This window comes from Vicia villosa, unplaced genomic scaffold, assembly GCF_029867415.1.
Source record: "Vicia villosa cultivar HV-30 ecotype Madison, WI unplaced genomic scaffold, Vvil1.0 ctg.000530F_1_1_3, whole genome shotgun sequence".
Classification (NCBI taxonomy): domain Eukaryota; kingdom Viridiplantae; phylum Streptophyta; class Magnoliopsida; order Fabales; family Fabaceae; genus Vicia; species Vicia villosa.
In genome coordinates this window covers 40,233-53,024 of record NW_026705245.1, presented here as the reverse complement: position 1 = coordinate 53,024, position 12,792 = coordinate 40,233, and the positions used below count along the sequence as shown (strand labels likewise).

The 12,792-nt window shown below is 32.5% G+C and overlaps 2 protein-coding genes across 2 annotated transcripts in view; one reads left to right on the top strand and one right to left on the bottom strand.

The window, feature by feature from the left end:
• LOC131629160 (uncharacterized) overlaps positions 1-3,919 on the bottom strand; it is a 40,017-nt gene extending 36,098 nt beyond the window's left edge. The window contains exons 1-4 of the mRNA XM_058899956.1: positions 3,405-3,919; positions 3,170-3,295; positions 2,981-3,084; positions 2,214-2,771 (exon numbers count right to left, since the gene is read on the bottom strand). Of these exons, the coding sequence (XP_058755939.1) occupies positions 2,214-2,771; positions 2,981-3,084; positions 3,170-3,295; positions 3,405-3,919 (1,303 nt within the window). The remainder of the gene's footprint in view (positions 1-2,213; positions 2,772-2,980; positions 3,085-3,169; positions 3,296-3,404) is intronic.
• A 2,793-nt stretch (positions 3,920-6,712) lies between these two features.
• LOC131629159 (uncharacterized) lies at positions 6,713-10,838 on the top strand. Its single transcript, XM_058899955.1, has 3 exons — positions 6,713-7,439; positions 8,256-9,899; positions 9,985-10,838. Exons 1-3 carry the CDS (start codon positions 6,713-6,715, stop codon positions 10,836-10,838), a joined length of 3,225 nt encoding a protein of 1,074 aa, XP_058755938.1.
• The last annotated feature ends 1,954 nt before the right edge of the window (positions 10,839-12,792 follow it).

Below are 12,792 nucleotides of genomic sequence, written 5' to 3'. Positions count from 1 at the left end.
TTTTATTTTTATCAAAATTCATTATTTTTTTCCTCTATAAATAGAGACTTGGTTCATTTGATTTGGACTCATAAAAAAAAATTCACTTTTTTCTCTCAATTTTTTGTGAGCCGAGTCTATTGTACTAATTAAATTATGTGTGTTTCATTTTTTGTGTGTTTCTTTTTTAGTGTGTTGTGTGTTTAGTGTATTTATTGCATTTTAAAGTTTTTTTATAATTTTATTTTTTTAAAAAATAACTATTTTTACATCTCTTATTTATTACTTGCAAGAAAAAAAATTAAGAATAGAAAATTAGAAAAAATAAATAAAGTTTAAATATTAATTATTTTAATTTAATTTTAATTGATAATAGATATTAATATATAATCATAAAAACAAAACTTTAAAAGAAAATAAGAATATGATGTGGGGTAGGGTGTTGAATTTTATTAAACAAAACTATTGTAGTGAAAAAAAATTGAATAGGTGTTGAATTATTAGGTGGAAGAGAGAGAAGATGATGTGGAAGATAAAAAGTGAAAAAGTAGGGTGTTGAATAATATAACCATTGTACATAGTCTAAGAATAACTCCAGCTGTAGATTTTTCCCCCGTTCTCCAAAGTGGCAAACATACTTTTCAATTTTTTCCCCCATTGAAGTTGAGCAGCCGTTGCATTGCACCACAATGTAGCTTTGTAATATGATAATAATAAAATTAATACTTACAAAATTAATAAATTTATTTGAAACACAATTTTTTCTCGCACATTTATTTTCTCTTAAATTTTTAATTTAAATTATTATTTCAAATAAAATAAAATATTAATATATAAAGTAAAATTGTGGGACCTAAAAAAAAATTATTATATTGAAATAAAATTATGAATTATTTTAAAATGATTGTCTTCACTCTTCATGATTCCTATAAAAAATTCAAAAATAAATTGTACTAGTACCATTGATTCATTGAAAATGGTGGATAAAAAAATTGTGGTTGTGGTGATTGCAAATGCCTAGGAATGAGTTTGTGTCCTCCCCTAACTAGTAGCTGCTACAAGTATGTACAACAGCTGGCAACACCATGGAGTACTAAAAAAGAAGAAAAAGCCTAATATTCTCTAAGAAAACTCACTATTTTATTAATGGCAGTGTGATATAATTAATTGAACATTTATTTTTTATCTACTATTATATATAAATTTTTAAAGGTTCGTTTTCTTTATAAATATTATATTTATTTATGGAACATTATATATACTTATAAAATATTATACTTATAAAATTATAATAGCTAACTCTAATTTCAACAATTAAAAAGACTGTACTTTGACAACTTAGGTATCTAATGCTTCTTATCTTCATAATTTTTTTATTGAATATATAACTTAAAAAATTTATAACTAAATTTAAATGTCATTATTAAATCAAAATTCATTTTGAGCTAGATATTCACGATCGCCTTGTATAGGTTTTTTTTTTAATTAATCTGATTTTTATTTCTCTCAATATATAACATTCATAGTTTAATTTTCATACATCTAATTGTATATTAATATAAGTATTTAAATCTAAATATTAACTATACTAAAAATATATTTAATGTATTCAAATTAATATGTATATGCATATTGGCTTTTATTAATTTTTATAAATGTATATCTAATGAGCAAGCTTAGAATGATTAAAAGGTAATAGTACTGGCTTACTAATATTCTAATATAGTGTGCATGCATGTGATTAAAATATCTAAAAATGGGAAAAGTGACTTCGAAATGTTTAAAGGATGTATGTCTAATATTAGTAGGAACTTGGCTTTGTGAGTCTGAGACTGAGAATATAATTCAATTGCACTTTTTTTTGGACCCGAATTGATTACAAAGATTCTTTGAGTCATTTCTATTCATTGAATCAATCTTAAAAGCCAAAGTCTCCAATGTTGAATAGAATGGTATTTCTATTCAAACACTAATACAATACAAAAATATTCAATGGAAGTAACATAACTATTAAACATTATAATAATAATTATAATAAATACCACTAGTTAAATCTTAAAAGCTTTTATAAATGATTTTATATACTATGCTCTCTAATTTTTGAATTTTAATTTTAAAGTTATATGCACATATAAACTTATTAATAAATTTTATTACATATGATGGAATCACACTACAAGAAAAATGGTTTCCAAGAGCAATAGGTCTATAGTGATTTAAAGAATTGGGCTCACGGTTCTTAGGGATAAGGATGATGGTGTTAGAGTTATAATTAAGGAGCAGCCAATCTTGCAGGAAGAACTGAGTGACAACCTTAGTAACATCCTCCTTAATGATGTTCCAATATTTATGGAGGAAAATAGATCCAAAGTCATCCATACAAGGAGCAGAGTCAGATTTTAAATTCCTAACAACATTGTGAATTTCCTCAGCACTAGGAATTAAAGTCAGCAAAGCATTAGTGTCCTTTTTAACTAATTTATTGAACAAATTGGTGAAGTGTTTAACCAGGTGGTTTTCAATGATATTGTGGTCAGTGGTCACCACATCATTAAAATTCAAAGACGAAATCATATTATTCTTTCTTTTAATCCTGGCATAGGTGTGGAAAAATCTAGTATTTCTGTCTCCATCAGTGTGCCACTTCATATTAGCTTTCTCTTTATCAAACTCCTCAAGAATAAGAGCTTTCTCAAGCTCATGTTGGTCCTTGGCCTCCCTCACCTGGAGGCACTGAGTATAACCAGACACACTAATGGTATGTTGAATATCCTTCCGAACATTCTCAACCTCTAGACTTTAGTTTTAACATTTCCAAAAGTACTCCTGTTCCACTACTTTAACTTGCTTTTAAGAAGTCTAAGTTTCTTGTCAAAAATGAACATAGGACATCCATACACTTTGCTATTCTAAACTTCCTTAATGACTCTTTCAAAATCTTCATTAAGAGTCCACAATAAGGAGAAAACTCTCATAGGAATGGTGGCAGGAGTATGCATACCTCTATATTCCTCAGCACTGATAATAGCATTAAAATCATCAATAAAGGACCAAGGAATCTTGTTATTTGATATAAGGTTGTGGAGGTTCTGCCATAGGTTTATTCTAACAGAATAACAAGTGGAAGCGTAAATGGTAGAATAAACCAAAATCATCTCTTTTATTAAAAGCAAAGGGTTTAAGGTCAAACCTGAGCCACCAAGTTTGAGGGAATTTAGAAAAACCCATCCATGGTTCAACAATGAAAACAAAATTAGGAGAGTTATTTTGAATCAGTTTTCTTAGAGCCAGTCTAGAAGAGTTATTGGCAAGTCCCCTGATGTTCCAAAAAAGGCACTTCATAGAGACAAGTTTTGGTGATCAGACATCAGTTTGGTATTCTTTGTGGTACTAGTCTTCTTATTCCTTATTCTTTTGTAAGTGACAAGTTGGAAATCCTTCTGCTGAGCAGATCCACTCCAGTGTCTTCATGATCAGCCATGTTATCCCAAACTTTCTTCCAAAAGTCTGTGACTTGTTTCTTATGCCTTGCCTCAAGTTGAGTTTCAGGCACAAAATCTACCAATTGTGTGGCATCTACAAACTCACTCTCTGAGGAAACCTCGACTTCCTTATCAGAATGCTGAGGTTGAGGGATTAAGACCAGGTTGGTATTCTCCAATTTCAAATTAGAAGGTTGTAGAATAGTTACAAGAATTGTATTTTCATTCACCACATTAGTAATGACCTTGTGTATTTTCTTTGTTGTATCCACCAAATTAGCTTGAGTGTGCCCATCTCCTTCAGTGCCAACCTCTTCAACTGGTATAGGCTCTGAATTAGCTTTAGATGATTTTCGAGCAACAAACCTTCTACCAGTAGGAATAAAAACGCCTTTGTCCTGCTTCTGCAAAGTTTCAGACCCCTTTACGCAACCTTTTTCCTTTCTTTTGCAGTTCATGTTAGAGTGACCAATACAATTGCATTAGCAACAAAAATCTGGATTTTCTCACATTCAATATCAACAAAGAATGCGAACCCTACTCTTTCAACTAGGATTTTATAAGTTAGATCTTTTGTAAGATCAAGATCCACCAAAATTCGAACGAAATGACCAAATGGTCTTTCAAACGCAGATTTGTTGGATGCTGAATCTATACAAATCGGGGTGCCGATACTGCTTGCAATAGCAAAGAGTATTCTGGGTCTCCAGTATTCCTGAGAGAGCCTATGTAATCTAATTCACACCTGCGCTGATGTTTGTTTCAGAGTAGCAGGTACATAATCTTTCGTCCAAGGAAAGAGTTTTAGAATGCCATTTGGAAGAGATCAATCATTAACAGATCTGACTCTTTGTAAATCGTCAAGCAAAGAGAACGCAAATTCAAAGAAACCTTATCCTAGAGATGTCACTCCCCATTTTCCAATCGAAGGCCAAAGCTCAAGAAGCTTGATTCTAAGATTCGCCATCGTGAGCGGCTGAGCGCCCTTGGACCAAACCACACGCCCGTGCAAATGATGCTTGCAGGCTTCGACGCCAAGAGCGTATTCTTCTTCAGGGATTGTGATTGAAAGCCTATCCCCTTTGAGACATGGAATTAATGGGCAGTTGGCTTAGTGGAATATCACAAACATTGTTGGATACAACCGAAGCAAATGATTTCGTCTTCATTGTATTAGCAATATTTTTGTTGTTGTTGTTGGTCGAATTGCACATGTTATCGTTGCTAACATTTGCAATAAGATGCGTTTCAGGAAATAGCATAGACACATCCATTGTGATGGGAGGAAGAGAATAGAGTAGAGAAGAGGGGGGGGGGAAGAAGAAGGTCGACAACCGCAGAGAAACTAGCCATTATCAGTCATAACAAATGTGGTAGTGAGACACATTTCTATACGAATGATAAAAGTAACTTGGACTTGCAGATGAGAAACCACAAAAATGATATATCATTAGTTCACCGTTTGAACCACTTACAAATAAAAGTGTAATATATTTTATTAAATTTTAACAGATATAAAACGTATGAGAGTGATTTTTCAAAAGTTATAAATTGTTTTGTAAATGCTCTGCTAATTCTATTTAAACTATATATAGAAGAGAAAATGGGTGATGCACTAACAGTGTAAAATTATTTTACACTGTCAACCAATCACAATTATGTATTCAATTATATTACCTTTTTATTTAAAAAAATTTAATGACATGACAAACTGCTTGTTTTCTATTGAATGAAAGTGTAAAACTATTTTACACTGTCAGTGCATATTCATTAAATCTTATATAGAATAACTTGGTTCTCATGCATTTGGAAGAGCTTAATAATGATCTCCCAAATCTGTAGACTCATGGGAGATTTTGAAAATGTTGGTGTTACTCATTCTTTTAGGGAAACCAACCGGTGTGCGGATGTGTTGGTTGAGATTCACTGCAAGGCTCAGGAAGATTTTATTTGTTTTGTTTCTCCTCCTTCTAGTTTGTTTCGTCGCCTATATGAAGACGCTAGAGGTCTCTTGACTGCTAGAGCCGTTTCTGTGTAGTTTTTTATTTTTTCGGGCTTCGTCCCTCTTTATTACCAATATATATATATATATATATATATATAATAATAATAATAATAATAATAACAATAATAATAATAATAATAATAATAATAATAATAAAAAAATAATTGGTTCTCATGCATTTGGGGAAATTCTTTTTTCTTAATTATTTAAATTATAAATTGCATGTTAGAAAATTAACATATTTTTAACCGTAGAATGTTTCTTTTAATGATGATAAAGTTGATTTGATTGGTTATTGTTGTATTTACATAGCCATAATAACCACGTACTAAAATTTGTTTTAAAAAATTATCTACATTATTGAGATTAAATTAAAAGTTGTAGATAAATTTTTAGAAAAACTTTCAATTTTTTTATACAACATTTATATTTAATTATAGTTCAATTTTATTTCTAATAAATTTTATTTTTAACCTAATCTATTAATTTAAATTTTCTTAGTTAATATAAATAAAATTTGTGAAAAATAAATTTCTAAACAAGTTAAATCAAAATAAAAAAGATAATGTTATGAAGTTAAATTTTTCTTATAAAATTTTAATTGTACTATTAAAAGTAAGAATATGATTTTTTTTACAAGAATATGATATTTAAGCGATAAAGTTTTAAAAATTAAGAGTGGGGAGAAAAAATTATCTAAAAAAATGCTAAATTTAGACAGACACATTTTTAAAAAGAGTACTAAAAATAATAATTTATAAAATAAAAGATTTTTAAACTAAAAATAAAATTGTTTTGAGATTTTGTAACAGTAATATTTTGACAAGTTAACAGAACTACGATGGGTCGAGGACGAGGACGACCGAAAAAATCGGTGTCATCGTCACCGCAAATTCGCACGGGTGAACAAGCGCAATTGGAGATGCTAGTGTAAAGTGATGAAGAATCTGGAGGTAAATCTTTTACTGTTGTTTCCAAACAGAAGAAGAGCACTGAAGTTCCAATTGTTACCAATACCGAAACCCTAATCAAAGGTAAAGAGAAAGGGGACGAGCCTGAAAAGCAGCTATGGGTGGATGTTCTGAGTGATAATCGTAATCTGGAGAAGGGATTAACCATGGAGTATGTAGCACCAAAATTGGTTGATGGAGAAATTGAAATTTAAATTGAAGAGAAAGATATCGAATCTGAATTGCTCTACTGGGATTCAGCTTTGATTCTGTATGTGCTTGGGGGCGACATAAGTATGAACATGTTGAAGCACTATATGGAAAGGATGTGGAACTTTGTGCAATTACCTGAAATGGTGTACCATGAGGAAGGATACTTCATCCTAAAGTTCATAACTCAGAGTTATAATGAGGAAGTGTTGATGAAAGGCCCATACACTCTGCGGAATATGCCTATTTTGCTCTGTGATTGGAGGCCAGGTTTTAGCTTGAAAGAAGATATGCTACGCACGCTACCAATCTGGGTGAAGCTGCCACTCTTGCCATTACATATATGGGGATTCAAAAGTTTGAACAAGATTGGGAGTGCACTGGGGAATCCGCTGTTAACGGATGAATGCACTGCGAGTAAGGCCCGTGTTTCGTATGCACGTATTCTAGTGGAGGTGGATGTCACTCAAGAACTGAGGAATTGCATAAACATTAAGGATGTTGAAGGTAGGATATTGATACAACCAGTAGAGTATGAATGGAAACCATTTTTTTGTGGAAAGGGCCAAATGTTTGGTCACAACTGTAAGGAGAAAGTGCTAAAAAAATGGCAGCCAATGATTCCTCTGCCTGAAGGGAAGCAAGATCCTGTGCTTGTAGTAGAGGAGACCCCAAAGCCTGCTACGAATGAAGCTATCAAACCTGTAGAGGTTAGACTTGAAGATATAGGAAAGGAATGGGAAACGGTTCTGAATGGAAGAGATAGGGGTAAGAGGAGCATACAAGAACAGGTTGTCACAAATTGTTGGAATGGTTAGGCTGCATTAGGGGACTTGAATAATCCCTTAGTGTATCGGGATTATGCCTCATGATTGTAGCTTGGAACGTACGGGGGATAAATAAAGCTGGTAAGCTAAGAGAGGTTAGCTTCCGCCTCAAGAGTCTCAATCCTAGAATAACTATTTTTGCTGGAAACAAGAGTCAAGGAAAATAAGGCACAGGAGATCAGGAAACAGCTTTTTCATGGAGGTATCTTTGTTGATAACTATGTTAATCACTATAATGGTAGGATCTGGATTAATTGGGCCAACAATATGATTAATCTACATGTTAACCATAGTACTAGCCAACTTCTTCAGTGTGCATTGTATGATCTTAAGGGTGATTTCCTTTTTTGGTTTACTGCTATATATGCTGTCAATAACATTCAGGAGAGACGTAGATTATGGAGAGATATTGAGAAATTACATAGGGATCAAAATGGCGCTTGAGTACTTCTTGGCGACTTCAATAATGTTGCAAAGTTTCATGACAGAATAGGAGGAAAGAAAGTGACACAAGCTGAGATTCAGGACCTTAGTAATATGATGGAGAATTGTGATCTGAATGAGATGGATAGCATACGACAATACTATACATGGTCCAACAGACAAGCTGAGAACCCTACCTACTCTAGGATTGATAGGGTGATAGCTAACACAGATTGGTTCCAACTCCACCTGGACACTAATTTACATACTATGCACCCTGGAGTATCTAATCATGCTATGCTATGGCTAAAAAATAAGGAGAATGCCCCCAAGCCTAGTTCTCATTTCAAATTCATTAATTGTATAATGGATATGGCAGGGTATGAGGAGGCTGTGAGAGATAATTGGAATGTGCCATTAACAGGTAGAGCTATGTATGTGGTGTGGGAAAAATTGAAAAGACTGAAACCCCTTATGAGGAAACTAAATAAGCTGTTGACCACACTGAAGCAGGACATTGTTAAATCCAGAGACGAGTTAGCTTGTGCCCATCATGATGTCAATGATGATCCCTTGGATAAATGCAAAGTTCAAAGGATGCAGGAGTGTACTGAAAAGGTGATAGCTCTGAATGAACTTGAAGAGAAAATTCTGAAGCAAAGATCGAAGATTGAATGGCTTAAATTAGGAGATGGGAATAATTCATACTTTCATGCTACTATTAAAGCCAAACACACTGCCAAAGGTATGCATATTCTTCATAAGGATGATGGTACTGTTATCACTAATCAAAATGAAATTGAGCAGACATTAGTGGACTTTTACAAAGGACTTATGGGTACAGCTGCAAGAGACATCATACAGGTAGATATCAGTGCTCTAAGAGAAGGCCCACAACTTACCTTTGAGCAAAGACAAAGATTAGTTGGTCCTATTAGTGAGGAGGAGGTGACACAGGCTTTGAAGGGTATTGGAGATCTAAAATCACCAGGGGTTGATGGTTTTGGAGCAAAATTTCATAGAGCAAGCTGGCAGATTATCAAACAGGATGTGATGAATGCTGTGAGGGACTTTTTTGATAAAGGTGATCTGTACAAGGCAGTGAACTGTACTAGTGTGACACTGATACCAAAAAGTGCTAAAGCAAGGACTATAAAGGACTATAGGCCCATAGTAGGTTGTACAACTCTATACAAGATAATATCTAGGATTCTCACTTGTAGATTGGCAAAAGTGATTGGATCCATCGTCATTCACAATCAGGCAGCATTTGTACCTGGGCAACAAATACACAATCACATCCTACTAACCTATGAGCTATTGAGGGGTTACTCTACAAAGGGAGGGGTTCCTAGATGTATGATACAACTAGACCTACAAAAGGCCTATGACATGGTAGATTGGGGGGCCTTGGAACTGATAATGAAGGAGCTAGGTCTACCTAATCTGTTTATAAACTGGATCATGCTCACTGTGAAATCTGTATCATACAGATTTAATTTGAATGGTTTATATACTAGTCATATACAAGAAAAACGTGGGATAAGACAAGGGGATCCCCTATCCCCTATTCTCTTTGTCTTTATGATGGCGTATTTCCATAGACTCCTCCATAAGATGCAAAAAAATCCTGATTTCAAACATCATCATAAATGTAAGGAGCTGCAACTCACCAATATCACCTTTGCTGATGATGTTCTTATGTTTGCTAGGGCTGATACACAATCTGTTAGGATGCTGCTGCAAGTGATCCAGGATTTCTCTTGTTCAACTAGAATGGTGGTAAACCCAAGGAAATGCAAGGTTTACATTGGAGGTGCTGATGCTGACACTTGTCTTAGAATTAAAGATTTGACTACTTTCCAAGAGGGCACTCTACCCTTCAAGTATATGGGTATTCCTATGTCAAGCAAGAGGTTAGAGATTCACCAATTTTGTCCTTTAATTGATAGGATTACATCTAGAATTACCCATTGGAGCAGTAGACTTTTGAGTTATGCTGGGAAAGTACAGTTAGTAAAAAGTGTGTGTTTCTCTACTGCTAACTATTGGCTTCAATGCGTACCTCTACCTAAAAATGTCATTCAACATATAAATGCCATCTGCAGATCCTTTGTGTGGACTGGTAGTGCTATTATTAGTAAAAAAAATCCCTGTTGCATGGAAAGATATTTGTAAACCTAGGAAATGTGGAGGCCTAAACATAATAGATTTGAAGATTTGGAATAACCTGGCTATGCTGAGACTGTTATGGAATATTAGCAAGAAAAAGGATACCATATGTGTGAAATGGATGAATTGCTATTATTTGAAAGGCAGAGATATTATGCAGATTGAGGAGAGAAGTCAATATTCTTGGGTTTTTAAGGCTATTTTAAGGCAGAGACAAGTAACTGCAGAAGTGCATAACTGGTCAAGTATGGGGCAGTTTAGAACTAAACAGGTTTACAAGCAGCTGAGGGCTACTGAGATCCAAGTGTCGTGGTACAAGATGTTTTGTGGCAATAGTGCAAGGCCTAGAGCTCTCCTCACACTTTGGTTAGCCTGTCATGAGAAAATGGCAACAAGAAGTAGATTACATAGATTTGGGTTTGTTGATTATGTTCAATTCAGTTTTTGCTTGCAGGAAGAGACTCAACATCATCTATTTTTTGAGTGCAATGAAACAAAAGTGATATGGCAACTGGTTTTAAAATGGTTGGGTATTGATAGAACTCCTCAGAACTGGGCATTTGAAATACAATGGATGATCCAAATGTGCAATGGAAAATCAACAAAAGCTAGTGTTTTGAAGATGGCTATTGCTGAAGTTGTTTATGGGCTGTGGCATTATAGGAATGCTGTTAGCTTTGGGCAAGTGGTCGATTCAAAAAGTGTTCTCTTGAGTATTCTTGATATGATTGTGTATAGGGGTTGGACTAACCCTGGACTTAGATCTTATATGGCTATTTTGATGCTATAGTCTTGTTTTGATAGCTGGACCTTATGGTCGCTTTGTAAGAACAGATTTTTTTGAATTATTATATAAGTAATTTGATTCAAAAATATTTTGACAAATTTTCTAATTTAACGAATTTTAGACCAAATAAAACTTGAGATGTTATGAGAGGTTTTTATTTTTAAATGGAAAAATAAGTAATTAAAATTAAAATACAAATAATTTTAAAACGATTGATTTTAATTTGGACCTGTTTAATGTATTTGTAAATTCTTTAAGACTAAAAACAAGGTTCTAATACATTGTTGTTATTATTAGTTTAAAGTACACTTAGAATTGTACCAAAAAAAATAAAAATAAAAGTACACTTAGAATTGAAGCATATCATGGTTACCTTTCAACATTGATGGAGTGCACTACTATGAGTTTTAATTCTTGATGAAGTGAAATTAACATTAATGAGTAAAGTAATCCTAAGATTTTATGCAGTAACTAAGTTGAACTAAAAAAAATAGTTAGGTGAACACAAAAGCATATTTAACACCAATGTAATAAAAGAAAAGCAACAACTCTTATTTATAGGGAATCGGGAAACTAAGATTCAAAGATCATAAGATATAAAAAGGATAGAACATATAAGAGATAAAAATAAAGGCTAGAGCCTAGAGGGAGAGAGAAATATATAAGAGATAAAAATAAAGGCTAGAGCCTAGAGGGAGAGAGAAATATGTGTATATCTTTTTATAAGGTTTTTATTGTACGTCGCTTTAAAAATAATATTATTTGAATAAGTAGAGTTAAAATCAACATGATAAATGTATGTTTTAAAAGTGTTTTAGGAAATTTATTAGATATAGTAATTTTATTATTCTTAAGTATTAAATTAATAAAGTTCTATTGAGAGAGCGCGCCTCTTTCATCCAAATTTTGTTATATATCCCATTAAAAACATTATTATTTAAATATAATTAGTTTAATTAAAATTAAGAAGATAAATAATGAAAATAAAAACTAAAATTAAATAAAAGATACGCATATATTTTGACGTTATGCACATTTAAAAAGTGGACAAACTGGCACGAGAGTGTCTGTTTGGACGCTAGTAACAATAATAACGTTTTTTTGTGTAATCAAGAATACATAAACGGGAGAACTAAGAGTGTGTTTGGATGAGGTAATTAGAAATTTTAAGGGAATTTAAAATTCAAAGCAATTCAAATGATTCAATTGAAATCCATTCATTTTAAATTATTTTGTTTGGATGAAATATTAAGGTAATTCATTGTTAGATTTTTTGGGTATTTTTTTATAAAATATAAATTTTTTGGACCAATTTAAAAACTTGAAAAGTAGGGACCAAATTGCAATTTTTAAAAATTTGAAGGACCAAATTATAAATTTTAAAAATTATTAAGGACAAATTTGCAATTTTTAAAAAAATTTTGGGGTCAATTTTATAATTTTGAAAAATATGAGGATCAATTTGTAAAACTTGAAGAAATAATAATAACAAATACATTATATGGAAATGAGAGGAATTTCAAATTCTTTGGTTTTTGGTGTCATTTCAAAATGATTAAATTTAACTTAGATGAAATACTCCATAAATTTCCATCATTTTAACAATTCTTCATTTTTGTATCCAAACAATGGATTTTGGTCAAATCATTTTAAATTCCCTCAAAACATTACTTTCCCTCATTAAAATGCTCCATCCAAACACACTCTAAGGGTTCTCCAAACTTGTTTACACGAAGAACCGAGGCAAAACAACCCGGCAAAAACAAAAGAAAAATTACCAACCAATTACCAACAATACTGAGTTACGAAAGGAAAAGCATTGGATCCTTTGTAAACTCATAAAAACTATAATTGGAATTAGTAATTTCTCCAAAAAAGACCACTTCCAAACTAAAGTCTTAATATTCCTCACCGTATTATCAACATTCCAACCATCATTCTGAAATCAAATCTCGTT

Bases quoted from the DNA above. Each gene is read 5' to 3' on its own strand.
- LOC131629159 (XM_058899955.1), top strand. From the start codon at position 6,713: ATGAACATGTTGAAGCACTATATGGAAAGGATGTGGAACTTTGTGCAA. The intron at 7,440-8,255 runs GTTAGGCTGCAT...TGGATATGGCAG, and splicing joins TGTCACAAATTGTTGGAATG to GGTATGAGGAGGCTGTGAGA. The intron at 9,900-9,984 runs GTGTGTGTTTCT...TGCCATCTGCAG, and splicing joins GAAAGTACAGTTAGTAAAAA to ATCCTTTGTGTGGACTGGTA.